This window comes from Aplidium turbinatum, chromosome 2 (genome assembly GCF_918807975.1).
Source record: "Aplidium turbinatum chromosome 2, kaAplTurb1.1, whole genome shotgun sequence".
Lineage (NCBI taxonomy): Eukaryota > Metazoa > Chordata > Ascidiacea > Aplousobranchia > Polyclinidae > Aplidium > Aplidium turbinatum.
Window position 1 is genome coordinate 15,247,055 of NC_137473.1, and position 25,123 is coordinate 15,272,177.

General features: G+C 38.0%; 1 protein-coding gene across 1 annotated transcript in view; it reads right to left on the minus strand.

Moving 5' to 3' along the window:
• The window catches only part of LOC145788355 (uncharacterized), a 31,600-nt gene extending 6,912 nt beyond the window's left edge, over positions 1 to 24,688 (minus strand). Inside the window, exons 1-17 of the mRNA XM_082600130.1 lie at positions 24,105 to 24,688; positions 19,121 to 19,185; positions 18,258 to 18,366; positions 17,158 to 17,295; positions 12,273 to 12,400; positions 10,726 to 11,221; positions 9,434 to 10,157; positions 8,526 to 8,606; positions 5,522 to 6,117; positions 4,800 to 5,140; positions 4,354 to 4,408; positions 3,947 to 4,082; positions 3,151 to 3,266; positions 2,546 to 2,627; positions 2,250 to 2,387; positions 489 to 536; positions 81 to 327 (exon numbers count right to left, since the gene is read on the minus strand). Coding sequence (XP_082456256.1) covers positions 81 to 327; positions 489 to 536; positions 2,250 to 2,387; positions 2,546 to 2,627; positions 3,151 to 3,266; positions 3,947 to 4,082; positions 4,354 to 4,408; positions 4,800 to 5,140; positions 5,522 to 6,117; positions 8,526 to 8,606; positions 9,434 to 10,157; positions 10,726 to 11,221; positions 12,273 to 12,400; positions 17,158 to 17,295; positions 18,258 to 18,366; positions 19,121 to 19,185; positions 24,105 to 24,683 — 4,079 coding nt within the window. The 5' untranslated portion in view covers positions 24,684 to 24,688. The remainder of the gene's footprint in view (positions 1 to 80; positions 328 to 488; positions 537 to 2,249; positions 2,388 to 2,545; positions 2,628 to 3,150; positions 3,267 to 3,946; positions 4,083 to 4,353; positions 4,409 to 4,799; positions 5,141 to 5,521; positions 6,118 to 8,525; positions 8,607 to 9,433; positions 10,158 to 10,725; positions 11,222 to 12,272; positions 12,401 to 17,157; positions 17,296 to 18,257; positions 18,367 to 19,120; positions 19,186 to 24,104) is intronic.
• Between the last annotated feature and the right edge of the window lie 435 nt (positions 24,689 to 25,123).

Here is a 25,123-nt window from a genome sequence, read left to right on the forward strand (position 1 = left end):
AACCACCGTTGCTTAATCTTGCAAAGACAAAACCGGGTTTTGCTTAAATCAAACGAAGGCTGAATCGAAAACTAAATTACCTGCTATATTTCGGTTTGCTTTGTTGATAAATGTCAGCGTTATCTTTTGAGTGCTTCAACACAACATTAAGGTTATGGTCAACGCTTGTAATATCGTCTGTGCGAGTTGGTTGTTTGGTCGGCGATGGAGATCTCTTTGACTTCGACATTCGAGTGAATACTTGCGCCAACTTCGGAGCTCGCTGTTGCTTCTTCGCCTCCTTTCGAAGCGCATTTTCTCGGGCGGTTTCAAACTGTTCTTGAAGAGCTAAAAAGCGCACATTGGAATTGGTCGTATAAATCCTTGTCAGGTAATTTTCAACTAAATGCTTACCAGTGTGAATACGGCAAAATATGCAGACTGAGATTTGAAATTAACCAAGAACAGGGTCGTTTTATTAAATACATGTGACGGAAATTATTCGTTACCTGAATCCAAAGTGGTTTTCTGCTTGGGAGGATCTCCAAAACCTTTGTCTGAAAATAATATTAAATTACAACACGTGCAAAATTGTGATGAATGTGTTAGTAAAAAGTATAGCGCAAAACCTGTTGGGCAAAAGCTAAATCAAGAAACTTTTTTACAGTCGAGAAATTTCATAAGATGGCTGAAGGCCACTTATGAAAAGTTAGAACTTTAAAGCTAAGTCCTCAATGAGAATTGAGAACGAGACGTGCACCAAAGCCAAGCTGACAAAAAGCAGTTACAGAGACGAGCATGAATGTTGTAACAGGAAAGCTCACTTTTCTACAAAGCTACAGTAAATAAATTTTGATGCAAATAACACAAATTAAAAGAGACATATCAGGTAAGTTGAAAGTTTAAAAACTATCTTAGATCTCTCATAAAAAGAAAACCGAAGAAGACATGTTTGTCAGGTGGTACTAGCCTACTTCATCTGAGTAATAATCCTGATAACCTGTGAGGTGCAGGCCTCGAAATTCGTTTTTGTTGACGGCGGACAAACGTGTCCGGTCTGAGCAGCTATCTCGGTCTGAGCAGCTATTTCACGGCGGACACACCAGTTTTAGCGTCAAACGTCATGCTTAATCAGTATAATCACTTTATCTTGATAGTTCTTCGCCATTTGATAACTATAGCTACGGTTTAAAAGAAGTCAATCTGAAATGCTTTCATCAGATCAACGACGTGCGCTTGAAGAGTCAAAGCGCTGCGTAGCTGCTTAATACGCCGCATAACTGATTAACTTCCACCGAACGAGGTTGTGTGGCTTCTTGCGTCACAATGCTCTGGGCACGAGTCGGAAAACTTCTACACCAACGCTACTATTTTCTAATGTGCAAAGTTTCACTAGGCTTTTTTCTTTAGGTTTATTTTTGCGTATCATTTAACGAAAGTGAATTTTCTCTGGCCTTTTCTTTCTCACGGTAATACCAAAACTTAACAAATTTTTCTGTAGTAGCCTACTCGTAGAATCTAATTTTGTAACCAACCTTGCCTTATCAATATTACTCGATCAAAGCCAGACATTGTGACGTAAGACTTGAACTAAGTTGCGCGTGATTAATGTAGAAGTACTCCCATCGATTCTTAGCAAAGAATTCACCTTTGTTACGCTGATTCGATGTCGTCAATCGTTGAAGCAACGTAAAAATCGAAAGTTTTCCTGCTTGAGTGGAAGCTAAGGGATACAGTATTCACATTTTTTAGATGCGCAGGAAATTATACTCTCGCAACAGTTGTTCGTGCTATACAATGACGATTAGTATCGCTGGTTCCTGTGTTAATTCTCGGCGGACAAATATGACCGATCTAGATGGTACTTCCCGCGGACATCACATGCTGTGACGGCGGACATGACCGCCGTGTCCGCCGTGAATTTCGAGGCCTGGAGGTGGATTTATGCCTATGGACTACACTAAAACTTAAATAAAGATTGAAATTAAATAACAATACACAAAACACACGTAAAGAAGAAGAAGCGTTCTTCCCGGCCGTCACTAGTACAGCGAGCAGCTGCGTTTCGCTAACCATAACGGTGTAGTTTCCACGCTAGCCATTCAGACCTCCAATGAACGATAAGTTTCTCGGCAGCCGATTTGTAGCAAGCATTGACAGCAATAGACAAGAATACGGTGCGATACTGATGAGCCCAGCCTCATGGGCGAAACACGTGTCTATCGCTGTCAATACACAAAACACACATTACTTTTGAATAGTATTCTTACCGCTGGAGGTGGTTGGTTTATTCCAGTTTTGACCGGTTGGCATCTTAACATCAGGCAATGAATGAGCAGTTTGTCGTTTCATTGCGTCTTCACTTGGTTGTTTGAATACGAACTTTTTACTTTCCTGACGTTTCTTTTCTAAAAGCAACAAGTACGACACAAAACCGTTGGACTCACCGTTAAAAACACAACAAAGTTTTCATTCTCAAACGTTTAAATGGTGCAAGCCTAATAGTAGCAAGACGTATTGCACAGTTAAAAAACATAAAACGTTTCAAAATTCTCTACCACAGTACCTGTGTAAGGTATGTCCGTTTGCGTGGCTTCATTTTGAGGATGAATGTTTTTATGAGCATGAACTTGTGAATGGATGCATTTCTAAGGAAAAGTACCAATCAGCTCGAACTAATTTTAAAATTGGACTTTACAGAATTTTACTTTTTCATATTAATATATTCCCCAGTGATTTATGTTTTGCAACATAGATCCAGCAAATTGATATAAAAATTCAATAAAGCCTTTGAAAATGGACAATTCGCTATCCAACTGCTCCATGAACAAGGTTCCAAAACCTCAATCTCTTAAATTGATTTAAAAATTTAGATCAACAAACTGTGCTACAAGTGGCGGAATTATGGTTGAAATGAGTTTAAAACCTATTATGATAGATTAACACTATAAATTAAATTGAAAAACGAATAAAACCGGAATTATGATTTTACTTGACCACCAATTTTGTGAACTTAAATTACGGGCAACTCTAAATAGACCATTCGAAGAATATTTATACCAAGCTTTGCCCACGAATCTTATTTTGACAATCCACGTCTTAGGCAATGAAGTCACAACTTCATTGTTTAAAATAATAATATATGATTTCCACAACAAGCATAGCTCATACCTGAGCAGGTTTACCCGAGGTCAAATTAGATTGGTGGACTATGATTGGTGGCTTCCCTTGCTGCACAAGGTCACTCGAGGTCACTGTAATCTCAAAATCGGAAAGAGATTCAGAAGCTATGGAAAACAGAAGAGAAATACTTAAAAGGGGTTAGATGCATAAATAACTGATCTCTTAAGCGACCGATTAATCTAAGCGACTGATTAGTTAATAGAGGGTAAGTTCGCGCAAAGTTTAACGGTGGATCAGTAATCGGAGTTTCTAATCAGTGAATCAAGGTTGGTGTATACTGTAGTGTATAAGAAAAAGAAATCAGTGGGAAAAAGAAGCTATTTAATTGGTCGTTTTGTTTTATCGCTGAGTAATCCACTGTTGGTGTATATCCGATCCTTGGAGTGGGGTATTTTTAAATCTAAAGCACATGTGGTTGCTAAAACCAAACTGAAAGATGACGTTACAAAACAACGTCACAAATACTGACAATATCAGGTAATTACACCAGCCAGCAATTTACATTGATGTCTTTGCGAGCAATGTATTCAATTGTTATGGTCGTCGAAATTACACCTTTGGCTTAGCTTGCTCACTTCAAACTCCACAAAAAGGTACCGTATTATGATACGACTAAATTGCATTGCTGTTTGCAATAAAAAAAAAAATGTAAGCACAATATGTGCAGTCCAGCACTACACAAAAGCAAAAATAACTAATTTATGTTAAAAAAACATTAAACATAATTACAAATCCTCAGCGGCACCGTACGAAAAAGCAAAGATTGATATCCAATCATGCCTACTTGAGCTAACAGATCGCTTTCGCAATTTGCGGGTAAAATTTTCTTTCTTTTCAGAACGAGATTTCTCTTTTACGTGGTCATGGTTGAGTGATTGTGGGTTGTTGGTCTCCCGATCAGCTGCAATACTTGGAGTTGCCTAAAGTAACATACAATATTAAATTATTTGGAAATATGATTTGCTACTAATGAGAAAACGAAACATTACATGACAGTAGGAGCATTCTCAGATGGTAGAAGCTGCCAAAACAGGATTTTTGCTCCCTGTGTCATTTTGATGGTCTGTTCATGTTGAAAACAGGTGTTGGTGGTCTGTTTGTGGGAGTTCATGTTTGAAGACTATCCAACATACTATCTCAGACAAATATTCTATCTCCAGACAGAACTAAAGTTACCTGTGGCATACGAACCTGCTGCTGGTAGCTCGATCCACATTGGTCATCATTCAAACCATCACCAGGTTGTCTGTGGAGCATAGAAAGGAAAATATTTTCAAACAGATTCACTAAATATTAAAAAAAAGAAGATTGATGCCTGTTTTGGAATAACAGTACTGTACAAAATTTAGATAGCATATTGGCATCACAAGCCTTTGAAAAAAAATCGACATTTTTTCCAAATTGCACTCATTCTATTCTCTTGTGCATTTAGTTACGATTCAGATTTGAAAAACGATCACACCACACGTATATATATGTAGCTTTTAACCTACATGAAAATTAAATTACAAACGATATGTTTTATGGACATATGTACAAGCGAACGGTTCATAGAGATAAGATGAATTTTATCACGAAACATTAGTAATACCCAAATGTAAAAACAACAATTTGAAAATATGAAGCACATGAAACACCTGCGGATTGGCTGGAATTTCTCTCCAGCTGGAGAAGGGCGTAGGTGATGGCATGGAGTGTTGCTACTCTTGTCAATGACTTTGTTACGAGTTCCGTAATCAGAAGCTTTTGTTTTGCCGGACTCTCTTCGGTCTTGGATGGGCCAAGAAGGTTGGACGGAAGCAGGAGGAGGGGTATCAGCATCTACATCGATTCCTTCAGAACTATCATCTTCATCTTCAGGATCAAAGGGATGACGGGGAATTTTGGGGTAAGAGCGATTGCTGTCACCTCCTGTTGGGGGTTGCCGGGTTTGCTGCTGTAGTTGGTTGCTTTGGGGTTGGGGATGAGGAGTTTGATCCTAAAATGTAGAAAAAAAATGCTGAATGCGAAGATAAGCTAAACTGAGAATTCATGTAAAACTAATTCTGTGAAGACTAGCCTTTAGCGTTAAAAAAAATTTTAGTACTTTACTTCTTTTTAGAAGCTCTCGTTGCATGTATAAAACGTATTTTCGAGAAAACTTTTAGCGCCAGTATGTGTAATTGTGTAATGTTTGAACACCCCTAGTTCAGAGCAACATGTTACTTTTGAAAAACTGGCGGAAATTATGCCGTAAACACCTTAAAAATACAACGACACCATATTGTGAACCTCAGGAAAGGACAACCAACAAGACCGGTATTGACTATTGACATAATGACATATGCTTAATTGCTTATTGTACACAATGTCAAAATACCGGAATAGGTAGCGTTTTTTCGCTTCTTGCAGTAGGGCTCTGATGTCCTGGACTGCCATACACTGCAGTGTCACTCTTCTCTCTTTGCTCTGGTTGTCCCAGGCCAGTTGGAAGGTCAGGCCATTCATCGTCAACAGAAGGTTTTGCTTCTCGCTTTTCAGTTTGATCAAGTAATCTATAACTTTTAGCAACTACACTGGGAACATAGTTCGTCTCATCAGAGGAAACAGGGGGCTCATTCTGTTGTGTTTGTTTCAAAGGTGCCCGTTGTGCTTGTTCGTGCTTAGGTTGGGAATTCTGAGATGCAACTTGTTCAGGATGTCGCAGGTGTTGCGGTTGCGTTGGGAGATTTAAACGGTTTTGCTGCTGTTGTTTATTTTCCTGTTTCACATCGTTGTGTTCTTCGTAGCTCAGCTTTACTACATTGGGCACATGATTACTGTCTCTATCTGAAGTTCTGTGTTCATGGTTTCTATTGAAGTGGCTGGTATCAGATCCATGACTGCCTTGCTGAACACCAATGTCGCCTCTCTGTGATGACTGATCAGATAGAGATTGGATGTGGCTTGGTAGACGTTCTTCTTTCGATGGCTCAGCTAAGATGCAAAAAAAATAATAAATTGATTATGAATATGCACATATTCGTTATGAAAAGAGTTTGATATGATTTGAAAAGCTCAAATTCAACAAAAGCAGATAATACATTCCGTACTATCACCAATCCAGTAACCACATTGATTTTAAAAAAATAGTGCAGTTAGCTGTACGAAATAATCATGCAAATTATTGTTTGAAAAAATTAATAGAATCAATAATCTCACAGCCACACAGCGTATATTCTACTACATCTACTACAAGCAAATACGAGAATTTGATCAACTTAGTATTATATTAATCTTTATACTTCACAATTCGGCAATTACTAATAGTTATTCTTTATATTCGAATAAGCTTTTCCATTTGACAGTTCGTTATTTCTATTTGAATAAGCTGAAGATGTTATTATTATGGCGAAATTGAGAGACAGCTAATACGTTTGATTCTGAAGACTTTCATGATCTTAGTCTGAAATTCAGCGGAATGGCCCGTTTTGGTGAGTCCGATCCCTATTCAGTGATTATTTTTTTTTTTTTAAATTATCGGGTACCGTAGCCTAATTATCATTGCCGTTTTAGGGTTAAGGGTTAGGGGTTAGAGGTTAGGAACTCATCGAATCAGACTCACCGAATCGGACTCACCGAATAGTAGCAGACCCGAAATTCAGATCTGCCTCGAAAGATGGTTTTAAATTGGTCGATTGCGACATTGTCAGTGCACGTTACACAAGAGGCGATGTGCTCTTTAATTGCGCTTTCGGTTGTTAAGTTTGGGTTTAAGTGCTCCCCGGCTCTTGTCAACAAATGTCTGGTTGACATACCAATGTATGTCTGGTTTGCGTCACGCAAACAACTAAACTTATACATAACATTCGTAGAAAAAGCAAAGGGGGTAGGCGACTTTATTCGTAATAATCCGTCTCTCAACAGGCAGTTATTCGCTTGTAGCTCATGGTTTCTTTTGTATGTGTTCTAATTGTTTGTCACATGCCTGTTCTTTACAATCATGCCTGCACTTTACACCTCATGTGATCTGTTTCCTGCCGTATAATTTACTCGTAATCATTCTTATATCACTTGTTCACAATGTTCAGTTTGTGCTTTTCAGTCCAAAGTGTCTTTACAGTTATAGTGCATAGTCAGATTTATCTTATAATTTTCTTTTCATATGCAGATTTAAGTAATTCCTGATGAGAACATACGTGCGTGTCGAAAACGTTTAAGTTAATTTTTAAATGATGTTATATCTGATTGTAATAAACCATGTTAAACCCTTTTAAGTCGCTTTGTTTTGTTTGTCTATGGTTCAACAAAGCAAACTCTCTACCAAAGATTTGTTTAATAGTTTATGTCAAGAAATTAGATTGTAGCACAAATGTCAACAGTGTCCTGTAGCACAAACGACACAGTATCCACGCTTCCATAACCACACACCTATATATTGTTGCAACATGTATAACCGAGGTATTGTAATATTATTTATCTGTTATTTTGCCGTAAGGAGGGAAGTGTGTAACATGTACCATGTTTTTAACTAACAAATTTATATTTTAACATTTAACCGAAAATTATCAGTATTGCAAAATGCATTTCAATGCTGCAAATTCAAAACCTAACGTTCTCATAGAACATAAGTTAAGCTTCCTGTTAACAAACGCCACTCACACAGAATCTAGCTCAACACATCTGTATTTCTAATGCGACATAACTATGAAACCGGTATAGCGTTTCCCTTGATTCTTACGATAGCTATTATTGATGAAAAGGCTCTACCGGGATATTATGATATAAGCGGGGAATTGAAAAATGCAAGCACTCAGACATTGATTCGGAATTTGACTAGCAAAACGAACGGACTGAATTTTAGAACGAAAAGGTTAAATTCACGCCGGGAGAATGTCACTCACCCGACACCCGTCTCAATAAATTAAATTAGTTAGGTATTTTCTCAACTCCCCGAATACTAAAACTTGTAACATTGATAAACAATAAAATGTATGATTCTATTTAATTCGTTTGCCTTGTGTAGGAAGTCATACCCCTAGACTAGACAGCCAGAAGCCTAAATTATCCTTCTAAAGTATACTTTTAAATTAGAGACTTAGAGTCTCAATATTCTTTTAAATTATCCTTTTATTTTATAACCAAATTACGACAGTAAGTTAGGCAAAACCCTACACTACCTCTTAATAGCATACGTTCATTAATAACATGCATACAGGCCACAGAAGTGATTGTTAAAGAAGGATGGGTGCAAATTACAAACGTAATAAGTTCACATTTTGGCTGCAGACAATGAAGCATCTAATACCATTATCAAGTATTAATATTTCATGAAAAAACATTTTTTCTTTCCATTCATTCCGGTTAAACAGCGAGCATGCCATCAAGACAATGAAAGATATTACGTGGGACTCTTGCAGTGGCACCATAGTAAACTTGTCCATGTTGGAGGCTTTCGAAGTGTTCTACGCGCTGTGGTCCGGTAGCTTTGTAGGATAACAACATTAATACCTTTAAATCATTGAACTGACTGCTCAACAACTTTTGATTCAATTGTGGTAAAAACTGTGACCGAATTAGTTAGATTACTTTAACGAGAACGCATAGAAGTATCGTTGCACCGGTACATATACAATTACACCATTTCTGAAGTTTGGAACAGTGATTGGAAAAAAGTCGCGAGAGCAATTCAATTCACTGTCCTTCCAATACCATTAAACCACCTGGAGCAGAACTACGGTACATCGGAAGGAATGGGTGAAGCTTAATCGCTTGCAAACTGGAGTGGGCCATTTAAATAGTAACATGTTTCAATAGGGCCTCACTATCTTGTGCATGTGGTTCAGATTGTCAGACTGCACACCCCATCATCTACCAATATGTAGACTGTACACCCCATTATACTGTATACGGATTCCAGGAGAGATATGTACTATGTAGTGTAGAACAACAGCGCTCGATGAACACACAATCCCTTGGCTGCTGTGCCTGGATTTAACACCGCGACCTGCGGCGGCCTCAAATGCAAGAAGAAGAATTACACCGTTAAGACGTTAAGTATTATGATAAGACACATATGCAGTTCTTTGTTAAATTGTAATGCATCAGGCTGCTATACTTGCCATTAAAAGGAAATTGGAAAAGCATCGCATTTGAATGCAATATATTCTATTTCATGATCACACTAACATCAGAAGTGCTAACATTAACGAAGTTGTTAATAAATGTAGTTTTTATAATACTTCAATGAGTCATCTAAAAACGAGTTATGCTGCCCGTTGGCAAAGTTTTATTTTTGTCATAGGATACTTACTGTGATGGCTTTGTCTGACATCTTGATTTGAGGAGAAAGGTTTCGCAGTTTGGATTGGTTGTAGTCTAGCTTGATACCCATTAGAATGATGACTGGGTGGTCTGTCAAACCTTACTCCTACTACCATTGATGTATCGGTACGCGAATGAGGGTTGGAATAACTATTACGAGTTCCTGAGCGTTGGAAATCCAGTCTACCCTTGTCAGGTTGCAAGTTATCAAGATTGTTCATGCTCTGGCTATGTTGAGGAGGGGGGTCAACGTAAGGCATTGAGGGTCTGTATTGCGGATCATATCTGTCTTCATCAGGATTTTGCCTTCCAGGTGGTTGGTAACGATCTTGGTGGATACTGGGAGGATATGGATCAGATTGTCTTGGAGGAGTGAAATGGCCTCGGAGGTCGGATGTTAACTGCTTTTGTGATTCATAACGCTGTTGTAGTGGAGGCTGATATTGTGAAGGTGGAGGTCCTTGAGAAGATGTGGTCTGATGAAATTCTTCCAGTGATTGAGGTTCTCTTTGTGGAGGAGAATAAGTGGGTCGTGGTGGGTAGGAGGAGCAGTTTTGTTGTTGAGAAGAAAAGTGATCATTATTGTATCCAAATTTGGGCCCAAAAGATGCAGGTCTTGCATCGTACTGGTTGGACTCATAACTTTCTGAATTCCGTGGAACAGAAACATTTGGACCACGTACGTCAAAGTTTTCTGTTTGCTCTCGCACCGCCTAAGAATATCACTTATTTTAGGAAAATGAAAGCATAGAAGCATTGACTGCAAACTGCACTCTAATTTTATAATTAAATACTTCAGTTTATCCAGGATTGTAAAAAAAACAGGTTTTATGAGCAAAAATGGGTTTATTATGTAAAAATAGCCAAAACTTTTTTTTTGCCAAATTTGTTTATTGGTTTAAGAATAAGTTGACTATTATTTGCATGCTCTCAGGCAGTGAGTTGCTGTTACAAGAATTTGATTTTTATTTTAGCAATACAGTAGTTGCAACAAACTAATGCTAGAAAAAATAACAATATCGATAAACACCCGAACTTAGCAGTATTTATTTGATTAGTTGTTAAAAATAGCACTTTTGAAAGTTTTGAGGAAAAGCTTTGTGCTGTCACAAATCTTGTTACTAAGTTTTTTTTTCTTAAAGAGCTTGGAAGTTTTTTTTTTAAATTGGAGCAGAATTCCTCATCTAGCAATGTTCACTACAAAACCTAGCCGACCCGGGTAGCTACCCATGCAACTACTCACCACAACTTTAGTTTATATGATATATTACATATTTCTACCTGGAGTGGACGTCGTTCATCTGTGTGGATATTGCTGTTTCTGTATTCTTGAAAATTTCGCTGTTCATAATCCTGAAATCGATTGAGTTCATCTCGCGGCAAGCTTGAACCATTGCTGCTGTTCTGTGCTTTACCGTAACCACGATTCATTTCATCATCACAAAATGAATTCCAATCGTTTCTCTGGTACAATTGCTGACCTTTTTCTGGAAAATTGGAATATTGTTCTTGTTGGGACTGCCATTGTTGCCCCGGAGGACCATCTGTAGGAGGTATGTGGTTGCTGTAACGGCGTTCAATGGAATCTTGGGGATATGATCGGTTTTGGTGTCTCAATGAGGCATCATAAGAACGGTCTGTAAATGTGGAACCAAGGGTAGAACCATATCCACTACTGTCGGTATACTCATCTCGAAAGCGGTCAAGCCCTTCAGAAGTGTAAGATCGGTCATAAGATGTACAAGATGGTTCAGGCTTTTGAGGAACAGGTCGATATCTATTGAGAAAGAAATGTAATAAAAACAATGGAAGTGCAACTTAACAAATTATCGGTACAACTACACTTTTCTGTAAGGTTAAGCCTAGTCGTTTGTTGCTACAGTGTATTGCATTTACTACAACATCAGAATTTCTCCTACTATGCCCTGGCAAGTCTCTTTAAAAAAATGTTAATAATTGTATGGCCAGTCCAAAACTTCAAAGTAACACCTCTCTCTATCGCCCCAGTTATATATACGTACAATCGCGTGTGTGTTGCAAAATTGGAGTCATAAGCTATAGCCTATAGCAGGGGTGGGGAACCTTTTTAGTATTGCGGGCCACATAAAATGAGAAATAACACAGGCGGGCCACTAAAAATTTCGGAATTTTATTTAAAGATAAAAAATGCAGCGAAGTAGACAATGATTTATTTCACTTTCACAGTTAGTGGGATGGCTGAAAGTTTTTATATTTGGTGAGTTGTTTGATGTCTGCTGACGCGGAAGATGTTGCAACTCTTAACTGCATCTCCACGCTTTTGTTTTTGACCAATCTTTCTGGAACATTCTGCCTTTGATCACCAATCTTTCTTTTCTTTCCAGAAGCTATTATACAACGTAAAATTTTGCTAATTTGAGAAGTAGGCTACTCTGAGTCTGCAAAACACTTTTCACGAATGGCATAACTGACCGATTAACAATCACTGGTCACATTGTGACGTACACATTGTTGTTACAAATGGCCTTCTATGATGGATTAATTAGTCATAGAAGGCCATTCGCAATATACCGAGAATGCAGAGCCTACTCTTTTTTGAGCTGTTGTTTCAATATATTTTGGGTAAAGAAATTTTGACGCGGGCCACATGGAACAGTCACGCGGGCCGCATTCGGCCCGCGGGCCGCAGGTTCCCCACCCCTGGCCTATAGGTACCCAACTATTTCTACAACTATGTTTAAGGCAGTAGCCTTTTTAATTTTAACCAGTAACTGCAAAAAATTGTTGCCTTTTACCACAATGGTTTCATTAATTCAAATTGCTATAAAAATAACAGACTCCTTTCGAACCTGTTTCGACTGTGATCATCTGAATATTGTTGGGTTCTTTGTTCAACCAAACCAGGATCGCGCCCTTCAGAGTAATAATCCTGTCGCTGCTGAAATGGCTGTTCACTAATGGGAGCTAGATGATTTGTCTGCAATAGAATATCAACAATAGACGAAGGGTATGACAATTAGTACAAGACGACTTGATGATAACAGCATGTGCTCGCACACACAATAGCGTGTGTTCAGAACCTGACTATGACTTCATGTATTTTTATGTTTTGTATCACACCTTAATTTTGTGGTAAAGTTTAGACAACTAAACGTCAACTAAAAGTTAACATAAGAAACATCTGAAAATTGAATGAGGCTGTTCACCAGGCATTAAATTAAATGATATGTTCTACTGGTGCAAATTAAGCTAAACTATCACAAGATGTATATGGTGAATCCCCCAACCGCGCATTTTTTTTTTGAAGCACGAAATGTTTTTTATCACCCACTCTTTAATTCTGAAGATATATTATTTTGGTGGTAATCCACTTCTAGCTAGTTGCGTCTACCTTACAAAACAATTTATTTCAGGCGAAAACTCCATCAACTTCGGATAGACGGAACAAAAGCGTCACATGGGGAAAGCATTTTCGAGGAAGGGGAAAAATCCCTAATGCGCAAATGCGCAGTTGGGGAAATTCGTGGATACAACAAATCTTTCAATTGCACGTTTATTTCGTAATAAATTTGCTTCCATTTGACATGGTTAGCTCCTGCATACCTACTGATTATTTTCACATAGTTTCATTTGAAAAAAAGAACAAACCTTGGCGTAATGGATCCCGAAAACGATGTTGGTCGGTAGGAAAATATGCATAAATTTCCTCGGATCCGCAATTTTCCTAATTTTTATTTATTTAGTGAAAAAATATCAATCCAAAGATTTTAAAGACTTGAGAACACAATAGCAGAGTTAACATTACTCATCAATTGATTGATTGAATGTTTATCCTCGGACTGGGAAAGCTTCTTGCAGAGCTTAATCCTGGCAGTTTCGCATACTTGCAGAGGCTTTGAATCACTGACACAGGCCCGGTCACCGAGATTGGCAGAGAGAAGTTTCCGATTGTTGAAGTCATGTTGCTGGGAATTATTCCATCCAGTAGTTGCCGCTGAATGGAGAGAAGCCGTGAACGTGCGTTGTTCAAGCGCACATCCCGAGAGTCGAACCAGCACCGCTTGATCTTGAAGCTTCTTCGTTCCAGAAGTCACGCGCTAACCAACAGAGCTATCGGGCGGACGCCACTACACAACGCAACAGTGGAAAAAAGAAATTTATTAAAGAAATTAAAATGAACAACACAGCATAAGAAAAACAATCAATCAAAAACAATCAAGCAATCAATCAAAAACGGTGTCCGACGTTTTCTTCGTAAACAGTTCTTCGTAAAGTTAATTCTTTGTAAAACAATTCTTCCCAAAGCATTTATTCGTGCATGCAATGGAGATTTGATGTTTACGAAGAAATGCTTTACGAAAAATTCTTTTACGGACGAACAATTGTTTTACGAATAATTGCTTACGAAGAATTGCTTTACGAAGAATTGTTTACGAAGAATTCGCCTATAACCATAAAAAACAATCAATTATAACTTAACAAAAAAGAAAACAACCCGTCACGCAGAGGAATTAAAATGATTTGAGAAATTCTTCAAACATTTTGACTCGCTCTGCGTGACGAGTGCGGGCGAGACGTAGGATGGCATCGTGGTTGCGGCATCGCCATTTGTTGCCTTTAAGAGGCAGCATGGACGCGACAGATATCACGTCGCATGCTGGGTAAATGGTTATGTCCGGTTCCAAATGATCCGGGAGGTTGATATAAATGCCCGGACTGCCCGCCACGTCTTTAACGCAGCAGTGCACTTGTATCTTCGACAACGGCCCTCCTTCATCTGCAAGGAAGCGCCTGCATACTCTTCCTATGTAGAGGATTTCTTTTCCTCTATGTAAGAACATGCAGGCACACCAAGAGCGAATGATGTCAGCTTCCACGTTAGGAGGGCCCAGTGCTTGCCAGCAAGCCTCTAACTCGCCAGAAACTGATGTCGGTGCAGAGGAAGTTACGGCTTCAAATTCGTCTGCACCTTTCACAGCTTTGAGCACCTTTGATCGCTTAGCCAGTTTAGGCCTGGGTTGCGACAAAGATTTAATTTTGGTTAGGTATTCCTCGTCGGATATGATTGCAGCAGCAAAGTCAATTTTTCGCCGCATGACTTTAGGCTTGGACTTAAAGGGTCTGACTTTGTCCATGATTGTCTTCTCGAAGCTAGAAGACAAATCTATGGACTGGCTTGATGTTGTTGGCTCATCAATTGGGGTGGAGGAACACGTAGAGTTGTCAGGAACAATTGTCCAACCAAGCACCCATTTGTTGCCTAAACCTGGGCTAGCTCTAGGCATTGGACCGACATTCATATAATGAGGGTTGGCATCTGGTGTTATTTGTTCTGGAGGCGCTGGCACCTGTTGCTTTCGTGGAGTTATCTCGCAGGTTGCCATCTCTTGCATGTCTTCTTGCTTACCTTCAGCAACCCACCTCTTGTATCTGGACAGCATGCGAGTATCCAGTCGATGGTCTGGGTATTTGTTTCTATTGACTGGGAAAATCCCAGTTGAAACAAAACCGCTTTTAACATTGTGTAGCGTCAGACACTCATACCAGATAGAGGCAAGCTCATCAACAAAGTCGGCCTTTGTTAATGAAATGCGGCTGCCTGAGATGCCTGACCGCGCACTCAAGAGTGATGCCCACTTCCTCTTCAACGGCCCAAAACAGGAAACGTCCAATGGTTGAAGGACATCTGTTACATGCGGGGGGAATTTGAGGATGGTAATGTCCTCATCTATGGCCGTCTGGATAACTTTGATGGAAACATGACTCATATGTCCATCCAGAAGAAGTAACAGAGGTCGTTGGGTCACTCGTTTACAGAATGAATCAAACCAGGCATGGAAAATATCAGATGTCATCCATCCCGTCTCGCTGACTGCGTACTGAAATCCTGGATGGGATACAGAACCTGAAATTAATAAAACATACATAGCTTACCTGTTACTAACAACTGCTAAATTGACTTGTTAAATGCAATATATATGTTACATATAAACAACATAAAAACATTTACCTTTCCACGTGTTTTGGAGGTTCTTGCCTTGAAAGACGATCAAGGGTGGAAAAGCCTCACCGGCAGCGCTGCAAGAAGCTAACACGGTTGTGTTGGCACGACCAGGACCGGAGGTGACCTTGAAGGAGACCTTGCCACGACCTCCCACAACTCGACAACTGGACGGATCACTGGGAAAGCCGGTTTCATCACAATTCCAAATTTGTGATGCAACAAGTTTCTTAGAATTGACCACATCTTCCAGAAGATCAAAAAAATCAAAGATTAGAAATGGATTAGATGTGGCCCCCTTCCTTGCTTTGCTGATGATGTTTGCTTTCTTCAGTGATAGATTATTTCTCTGCATGAACTTTTCTAACCAGTGTCGACCTGGCCGATTGTTCTTAAATATTGTTGTGATGTTATTGCAGTCCAAATGGGACTGGACCATATCCAAGAATTCATCCACACTTGGGCTGAATCCACAGTTGCACAAGACGGAGAGGCAAACACTCATAGAGTTTTCAAGCGCTGGATCTAACACCTGCTTCCGGCCCGATGTTCCATCTGCTTCTGCTTCCCCTCTTGCTTTTCTCCTAGACCTGAGGGTGCTCTCAGGTATGCTGTAGGGTGCTCTCTGGTAAGATGTATACAGTGACAATCTGCTTTTATTCCGACGTTTCGTTAATCAGACACAACTGACTTCTTCAGGGGGCTAGACCAGGTAGTGAGTAGTGACTACCTGTCTAGCATGGCAAAACACAGGACATATTGCTGAAAACAACTAAACGTGCAAAATGAAAATTTAACTTCTAGACAAAAACTTATCGCGCGCAAAGTTTGAAATAAGTTAGAAAAAAGGGGGGACTTAATTGCGATCAACAAGAAACTTAAATAACAACAAGATAGGAGAGTGAACGGCATGAGTCATGAATCGAGTTTTGTACGCACTACTGCACAGTTTTACAATCAGCATGAAACCAATTTAAAAAAACGTCAAATAAGCACTTACAATAGGTTTTTGTAGATAGCGGGAAAAGAGATGCCATCATTGCGATTCATTACATGAGGCTTTTGATTGATGAACCAACTTTCAGAAAACATTTGCTTTTTATAATCACTTTCAACTTTTAGAATTTTAGAATTGCTCCAAGTTATTTTATGATCTGAAGTTATGGCATGCATGCAAGGAGCAGAATGTTCAGGGCGTTGATATTTGAAAGCTCTTTTGTGTTCATTAATGCGAGATTTGAGATCTCGTTTTGTTTGGCCAACATAAATTAAATTGCAATCATCACAAGAAACTTGGTACACTAGACCTGAGATTTCGCTTTGATTCAAGGGGTCTTTTAAAGACGGCAAAAATTTACTTATTGTCAAGAAAGGTTTCAAAGCGACTTTTACACCAATTTCATTTAAGATACGCCGAATTTTTTCAGAAACTTAAATGCGAAATATTTCGTTAGCAACAATTTAAAGCAGTTAATTAAATATATATTATGGCATATCCTTAGAATTAGAAACACAGACAATAACTTGTTTTCAGAAAACAAGTAAGAGAACTGATTGCAGACAAAACCTTCATTAGCTATTGTCTAATTATATAAAAGTCTAGATGCATCAACTCAATGATCACAAAAAATCAGTTTACATTAAAGAGGCTACGGTAGTACGGTATTAAGCAATTAATGCTATGGAACAGAATAAACATCTGTTTAATTTTAAAATTATCATCACCAACATACTCTGACTGGACTTCTTGGTGGAGGAGGCCGCTGGTAAATTTCTTCCGAAGTCTGCATTTGTCGAGACTGAGGATTTCCTGTAGGTGCTGGAGGCAGTTTAGCTACAACCCCAAACACAGCTACTTCATTTCCATCACTCTGTTAAACAACAAAGGTTGAGATTTGAACAGGTATAATATCTACATTATGTCAAAATAGAGCGACACATTCTTACACAAGCCACAACATACTACAGCATAGCATCACTTAGTTTTGCAAAATAATAAAAAAAAAACCAAGCAAATGTACATTGTACAATACATTTGGCTAAACAAAATTGAATGCACAAAAACGCACTTGGGTATTCTATATGTCTCAACAAGAACACTGAGTTGTATTGCTAGCTATGCAAATGTGCTTGTTATGAATTTATTAGAATAAAAACTAAAAAACATTACCAATTGATAACAAAAAGTGGAGAAATGAACTAAATTGAACAGTGGTGTTGACCTTACAATTTTAAAGCTTCTATGCTATCTATACTACATTTAAATTAATTAACAATTAACGTTAAAATATCTTGAAATTGAGCTAAAAAACAAACAATGTAGGCCTACCGGTATATATATAATATATTATATAACCCACAGTAATTATCCAAATCCAACAAACAAACATAAGCAATCAATAATTCAATATAACTTACATACACAATTAAACATCAACTGAATGACTAATCAATTAATCATGTATGCAATTCTCAGTATATGCATAAATAATAATCACTAATCAGTATGATATCAGTACTAAATTAATTTACTATCACACCAAATACCGGTACATTATGAACAATAATTAAATCAAATTCAGATACAACTCACTAAAAAACTTTGCAGCCTGTTTCACCCTTATTATGATCATCAGAAGGTTCTGATTTAAATAGAATTAACAATTATACATATATTTACGGTACTGGTAGCGCTTTGAATTTGAAATCATCATCCATGCAAATACTCTTAATTAAACATAACAATCACATACGCTCCAACAAAATGAAGAGATGAATGGCAAAGTTCATACATTTGTTGCCTATTTTAGCATCATAAATCAAATTGACTTACAGTTGTCTTTGCAACAATTTCTGCTTGTTGAGTTTGGTCTAAGTGCATTTGGTTTTCATAAGTATTGATTTTATTTGAAGGTTGCTGACTTGATGGAAAATCATTTCCCCTAAAAATACATCTTAAAACAGTGCATTATATGTATTTTGTAGTTGCAGAAAAACAGCAGAAATCCTTCTGTTATTGCTAACCTAATACTGAAAAACGCCAGTGATATAACTTCCTATTTACGCTGATTGCTTCCTTAATAAGAGACCACGTGGTGCTAGACATTGTTCAATTCAATCTCAGTTTCAACCACTTTATTTTTTCCTTGCTCATGTACGGTATGCTTCTGCCACAGTTGAATAAAACAACAAAACATGTTTTTTTATCCTCGAATGAGAACTACACCGGAAAGTTACAGTGCAGGGTCAGTCAAAATGTAATGTAGATGTAAGTAGTAAAAATAACAACTTATCAATTCTTAATAACGACATCAATACAGCGGTGGGATGGCGCAACGGATAAGGCGTTGGCTTTCCAATTATGCAAACCTGGTTCGACTCCCGGCTTCAGCTGATTGTTGAAAAACACCGCTCACCTCTACCCAGGGTGTAATAAATTGGGTGGGCGTAGTTGCTGAAGTAAAGGCGACCGAGAGAAAGGAACTGGCCACCCTACTCTCCTTAGTGCCGAAGGCTTAGTATAATATAATGAGAACCTTATAATACCTTCTAATTCCCCAAAGCTCAGTATCTGAGTATGGGACCTTTACCTTTACAGCATTAACGGTACCTACTATAAACTTTTGATAGTATATACACTGTACAACTATAACTGATACAAAAGTCAAACTACTACAAAAAGTATCATCAATTTACCTGGCAAAGGTGTTTTTTTGATCAGAGTTATCATTGTATGGCCTTAAATGTTGTTCTGAATTGTTCTGAAAAATAATTGCCATATAGCATATAATAGCCTCAATTTTTAGTAAAATATGTTAATATGAAATATACAGAGGTGGGCAGTAGCACGCTACTTTTGTAGCGGCGCTACTTTTTTGGTAAAAGTAGCGGTAACGGCGCTACTTTTTAGTTAAAGTAGCGGCGCTATTTTCATTCCAAAGTAGCGGTAGCGGGAGAGGCGCTACATTTTTTCAGTTGCACTCCCGCTACCCGCTACTTTTTAATTTAAATTGAAAAAAATGCTTGTTTTTTTTGCAATACTGGCGTGGTCAAGCAGCTATATAATCGGCTTGGTTGCAAAGTTTCGGTCTTTCTAGCTGACGTCAATTTCTTCGGGAAAATATCTCCGTGTGATGAAGCCTATCTGCCAGGCTTTAGACATTAGGGTGGAGTGAAAAAATTTTTTTTTTCCAAATCAAAAAACATGGGGTCTGTATACAGGCCAAATGACCCAAAACGGCTTTTAAAAACATTTTTTGGGGGTAGCTGTTAATATTGGCAGCGCTACCGCCACCTGGTGGCCACGACTGAGCAAAAATTCTCAAATACACCATAACTTTTGATACACACATGCTAAAGGGTTGGTTTTGGTGTCTATAGATGCAGAATACATATGTTTATATCTGCTCTAAGAGACATGTTTTCTTTAAAATTCTTATAAATTAAGTTATTTGCAAAAAACTGATTTTTTGCATTAAAATTTAATGAAAAAGTATAACTTTTATTTTAGCTGCCTCTGTAATAGCAACCGTCACTCTGAACGACCATGATATTATAACAAATGAAGAAACCACGTTTGTTATAGACCAGGGCTACTCAACTAATGTTAGCAAAGGTCCATTTTGACAAGTTGAATATTTTTGGCGGTCCGGTAAATATTTCACATGTAACCACGAAAATTAAACAACCAGTAGCCTACGAGCACCGAAACACTTTTCAGGTAGTATGTAACACGACTTGGATTTTTGTCTTGACACAAACAAAGAAATAAAAAAGGAAAAAATGTATTGTGTTTCTTTGTAGTGTAGCTGTGTGGATCGCTCATCAGAGAAGACGGCAAAGTGTTGGGGGGTTTGGGGGCGAAGCCCGAAGACCCTTGGGTAATCACAAAAAATTGGTTTTCCCTAATGGAAATCTGTTTAAAGAGGCCCTAAAATGTGTCAATGAGGTTATTCTTCCAGAAGCCCGAATTCCACCTTCAACACCCAGAAGGTCCGGATTCGGACCGCGGTCCGCCAGTTGAGTAGCCCTGTTATGGACCGTTGCAAGTTGCGAAGAAAGCGAGCTAAATACAGAGAAGAAATGAGTAAGAACGATGATGAGTTGTATTCAAAAGTCAATGAAATATATGTAGATGGAAGGAACGATTCAACTCAAAGTGTTACCCAAATTAACGGCAAATATTATGGCAATTCTGTGCTTGAAGAGCATTATGTAATAGTAGGGGAACCTGGTGAGTTCTACTTGTCTCACGTAATTCCTGAAGATAGAAAGGGCATCAGTATTGCAAAAGTGCTTCATGATGAATTGGAAGGAACTGTTTTCTTGGATCATCTTTGTGTGATAGGTAGCGATGGCACAGCATCCATGACGAGAGTCGGGAGCCCATCGAAGGGCAATTGACTGCTTGGAACAATTAATAGGTAGACCATTTGTTTGCTCCATTGCAATGAGCTTCCTTTGCCTCATGTTTTTATGGAAATTGATGGCACAACCAAGGGGCCTGATTCCTTTTCTGGAAATATTGGGAAATACTTATCTGGTTATGTTTCAGACTGGAATATAGTCCCAACCCATAGCAATCTCTAGTGTTAATTTTCCAGAATTACCAAATGCTATTGTGGATGATCTCAGTTCTGATCAGTATTATTCGTACAGAATATGTTGGGCGGCACTTCTTGGTGATGTGGATGCAGATCTTGCATTATTAGAAGTCGGTGGGCTGTGTCACTCAAGATGGCTAACTTTGGCATGTAGGATCTTAAGGTTTTATGTTTCTGTATCAACGCCATCTCAAAAGCTTGTCATTATTGTAGAATTTTGCATAAAGGTTTATTTCCCCTCTTGGTTTGTAATTAAACACGAACATTCGATATCTGACAATTGCCAAGAATTTCTACAACATGATTAGAAGAATAATGACCTTTCCAAACTCAAAAGTACAGAAGATTGCTCTGAAAACTCTGCAACGAAATGCTTTCTTGTTGAACCTTGAAAATAAATTAATTGGTATGCTTGGAGATGAAGATACCAAAAGAATAGCCGTCAATAAAATACATGCTTTGCATGGTAATACAACATCAGCCGTAATCTTTGATTCAGACAAATTTCTATGGTGGGGCATTGGAGCAATCAGATAGTGAGGAGAATGAACAATCAGACACACCTGCTTCTACAGCTACTGTCAGGAAGTTCATTATTCCCAAGTTAAACGTTAGTGCAAAATGTTACCTACAAACCAGTAAACATGAATGTGTTGGAGCTGACAGAACCACCCATTCTAAGAAGCTTATCTAATAGCGACATTGATGACGTTAGGGGAACACCCTTTCGTATGAATCATCCTTGTTATAACCAAGCCGTGGAAAGTCATATTCAAGTTGTTACTGAAGCAAGTGCATCTGTTTGGGGTTTTGCTCGACGTGATGTAATGATTGGTCAAAAACTAAATCAAGAAAACTAATGAAAAGATATGACACGAAACAACAATTTTCCTGTTGACAAAAGTAATGAAGAATTTGATTTGATTATGAATGATAATACGAACATGAACAACAAAATTGATGTAAATTAAATAGGTAATTAATAGTAAATTGCTTTTGGTAACTTGGTAAGCTAATGTTAAGAATATTGCTATCACAGTAAATTAGTAAACTATATTGTGAGAATATAAAATGTCATTGATTTAAATAATTTGAATTTGATTGAAATTTAAAATGCCATTAATTGCCAATTGAATAGTAGGCTATTGGGTTTATGATTAAATATAATTTGACACTGATTACAAAAAGAATGTTGAATTGAAAAAGTTGTAATTCATTATATAAAACTCAACACTAGTCAACATGTATATATATTACATTTCCTACACATGCAACATTATACCAGCATACCAGGGCCTTACACTACAGTACATAGTAAATTCCACTTACAAATGATCAGTAAAATTCGTCAAAATCATTTTTTGCTAATAACTTAATTTACAAGTGTTTCAGAGAAAACATGTCTCTTAGAGTAGATATAAACATGTGTATTATGCATCTATAGACACCAAAACCAACTTTCTAGCATGTGTGTATCAAAAGTTATGGCATATTTGAGAATTTTTGCTCGCTCGTGGCCACCAGATGGCGGTAGCGCTGCCAATATTGACAGCTACCCCCAAAAAATGCTTTTAAAAGCCGTTTTGGGTCATTTGGCCTGTATACAGACCCCATGTTTTTTGATTTGGAAAAAAAAAATTTTTTCACTCCACCCTATTAGACATTCTCCAGGGCGTGTCCAAGACATATTACGGAGTCTTGCTTCCAACCATCACAATTTGCCGGAAGAAGTTGACCGAGATCAGTGATCTTGTGACCTGTGAGGAGTTGAAAGTGAAAGTCCTTGAAGGGGTGAAGAAACGATTCAATAAGTGCTTCAACAACATGAAATGCGTTATGGCATCATGTCTTCATCCCTCCTTCAAGACGTCGTGGTTACAATTTCTGCACTACGTTTCCACGGATGATACTGACGCACTGCGAGAAAAAGTCAAGACAGATGTAATTCGACTGTTGCCGGAGACATCAAGCCAGGTTGATACCGAGAAGAGTGACACCAACACCAGTCATGACACCAAGGATGTATTTTTTGGAGTGTTTGCGCCATCCCGTGAAACGTCGATGCAGAAGGAAGCAACAATTGTGGACGCCTTTTTTTCAGACAAGAGCAAGTCCTTGAGCTTTTCGAATACCAAGTTAAAACATATGTTCATTAAATACAACACCCCCATTCCTTCCAGTGCTGCGGTGAAGAGACTTTTCTCTGTTGGAAAAGATGTGGTTAAGCGAAAGTGCAAATGCTCGTGTTTTTGAAAGATGCGTAACAATAAATTTCCCTTAGAATGTGTTTTCTATAACGACGTCAAAATGACAGCGTAAACGAATGATAACATTTGTTTTCAAGGTTATTTTTGCGTCACTAGGGACTTGAGTGTTTCCTAGTGCCATTTTAGACAAAAGTAGCGGAAGAAGTAGCGGTAGCGCGCGCTACTTTGGCCCGAGTAGCGGTAACGCGCTACTTTTGTAAATTGGTAGCGGTAGCGCGCGCTACTTTGGCCCAAGTAGCGGTAGCGGGTAGCGCGCCTACTTTAAAAGTAGCGGGTGCCCACCTCTGGAAATATAATAGTACCAGTAGCCTACTGTGATTAGTCAACAATATACCGTACTATAAGCTTTCAAGGTGTAAAAATCTATACGTTAAAGCAGGGGTGCACAACCTGGGATCGTAGGCAGTCATAGATATTCAGTGTTACCTGACTTTAAGGTAAAGATCAAGAAAGTCATTAATGCAATGCAAACTGAGCTTGAATAAATTCAATTAAAGTTTGGCCTTTCCTTATGCTTTTAAGGGTATGCCAATGCATAGTGCATACCAAGAAAATATTTTTTTCTTCAAAGTAATTTATAAAACAAACCAGACTCACGGGCAACTTAAGTAGACAAAATTGCTGACATGACCACTAATGTGAAAGTGTTGTGCACCTTAAGAAATGTTGCAATTTTCTGCGCTGATGATCTCGACCATTTGGCCAAAATGTTGTGCCACTGTCTGCAGTTAGCCTTATAATTATATACCGTAGGCTATTCATTATACATTCATTAACTATTCATTATGCATTATATATGCTATTCATTACCTGATAATTTTGAGACTGGTTTCTTGAATAATCTGGCTTGTTATTGTATTCCAAATAATTTGAATTATCTTGATGACTTTGTTTATATTTATAATAGTTCGATGGTTGATATCTTGATTCATTTATTTGCAAATGTTGCATTCGATTGTCAATATTTTGCTGTTCATAAAGTTGGTTATTATCAAAAGTGTTTCGAGACCAAGGCTTTTCAAATGTTTCTCTAGGATAACTTGCAAATGATGCATTATCTTGTCTGCCAGGTAAACATTCCTGGTAAGGTTGATCTTCAAAATTCTGAGCTTCGTAAGAGCTAGGCTGATTTCTAATATTTTCTGCCCAGCCATGATTAGTTGAATTTGTTGGTGGCTGTGCATGTACTTGTTGATCTCTTTCATCTCTGTAATACTTTCTTGATTGCACATAATTATCACGTTGCTCATTCACTGACCTTGGGTTTTCATGAGAATTTAATCTCTGTTGTTCATATGGCTGGTTGAAAACCCTTGCATTCTCAGTAGAGTTTTCTGAAAAGCGATTGGGATTCTGATCCACACTATAGTATTGCATATTACTTGACATGGTATCCGAAGTGAATGCCTTTTTTGAAATTACATGTTACAGGATACAAGCTTTTCACATTTTTATAGCATCAAAATCAAATCAAAAAACATTAGGGTAAGCATATTTGCTTCAAGATAATCTGTAAAAACAGATGTCAACAGTTTAATTTTTTTCATAAAACCATTATATGGCAATCTTGAACAATGATTATTAAGAGAAAAACACAAAGCAAGGGCTTCATAGATATTTTTCACCAACCCATGAATCCGTTTGATTGTTCATAAATAGGCTACCATATGTCACTTTTGGCTGCTACCATCATAAGATCAAATTTATACCTAAGATTTAGTTTACTTATAATTACATCAACTCTGCTACGACATATGCTGTTCTGGTTCTGATGGAATCAAAATATGTAAGTAACAGTAAGTTTTGTTTACCTTCGCCTTTTTACGTTC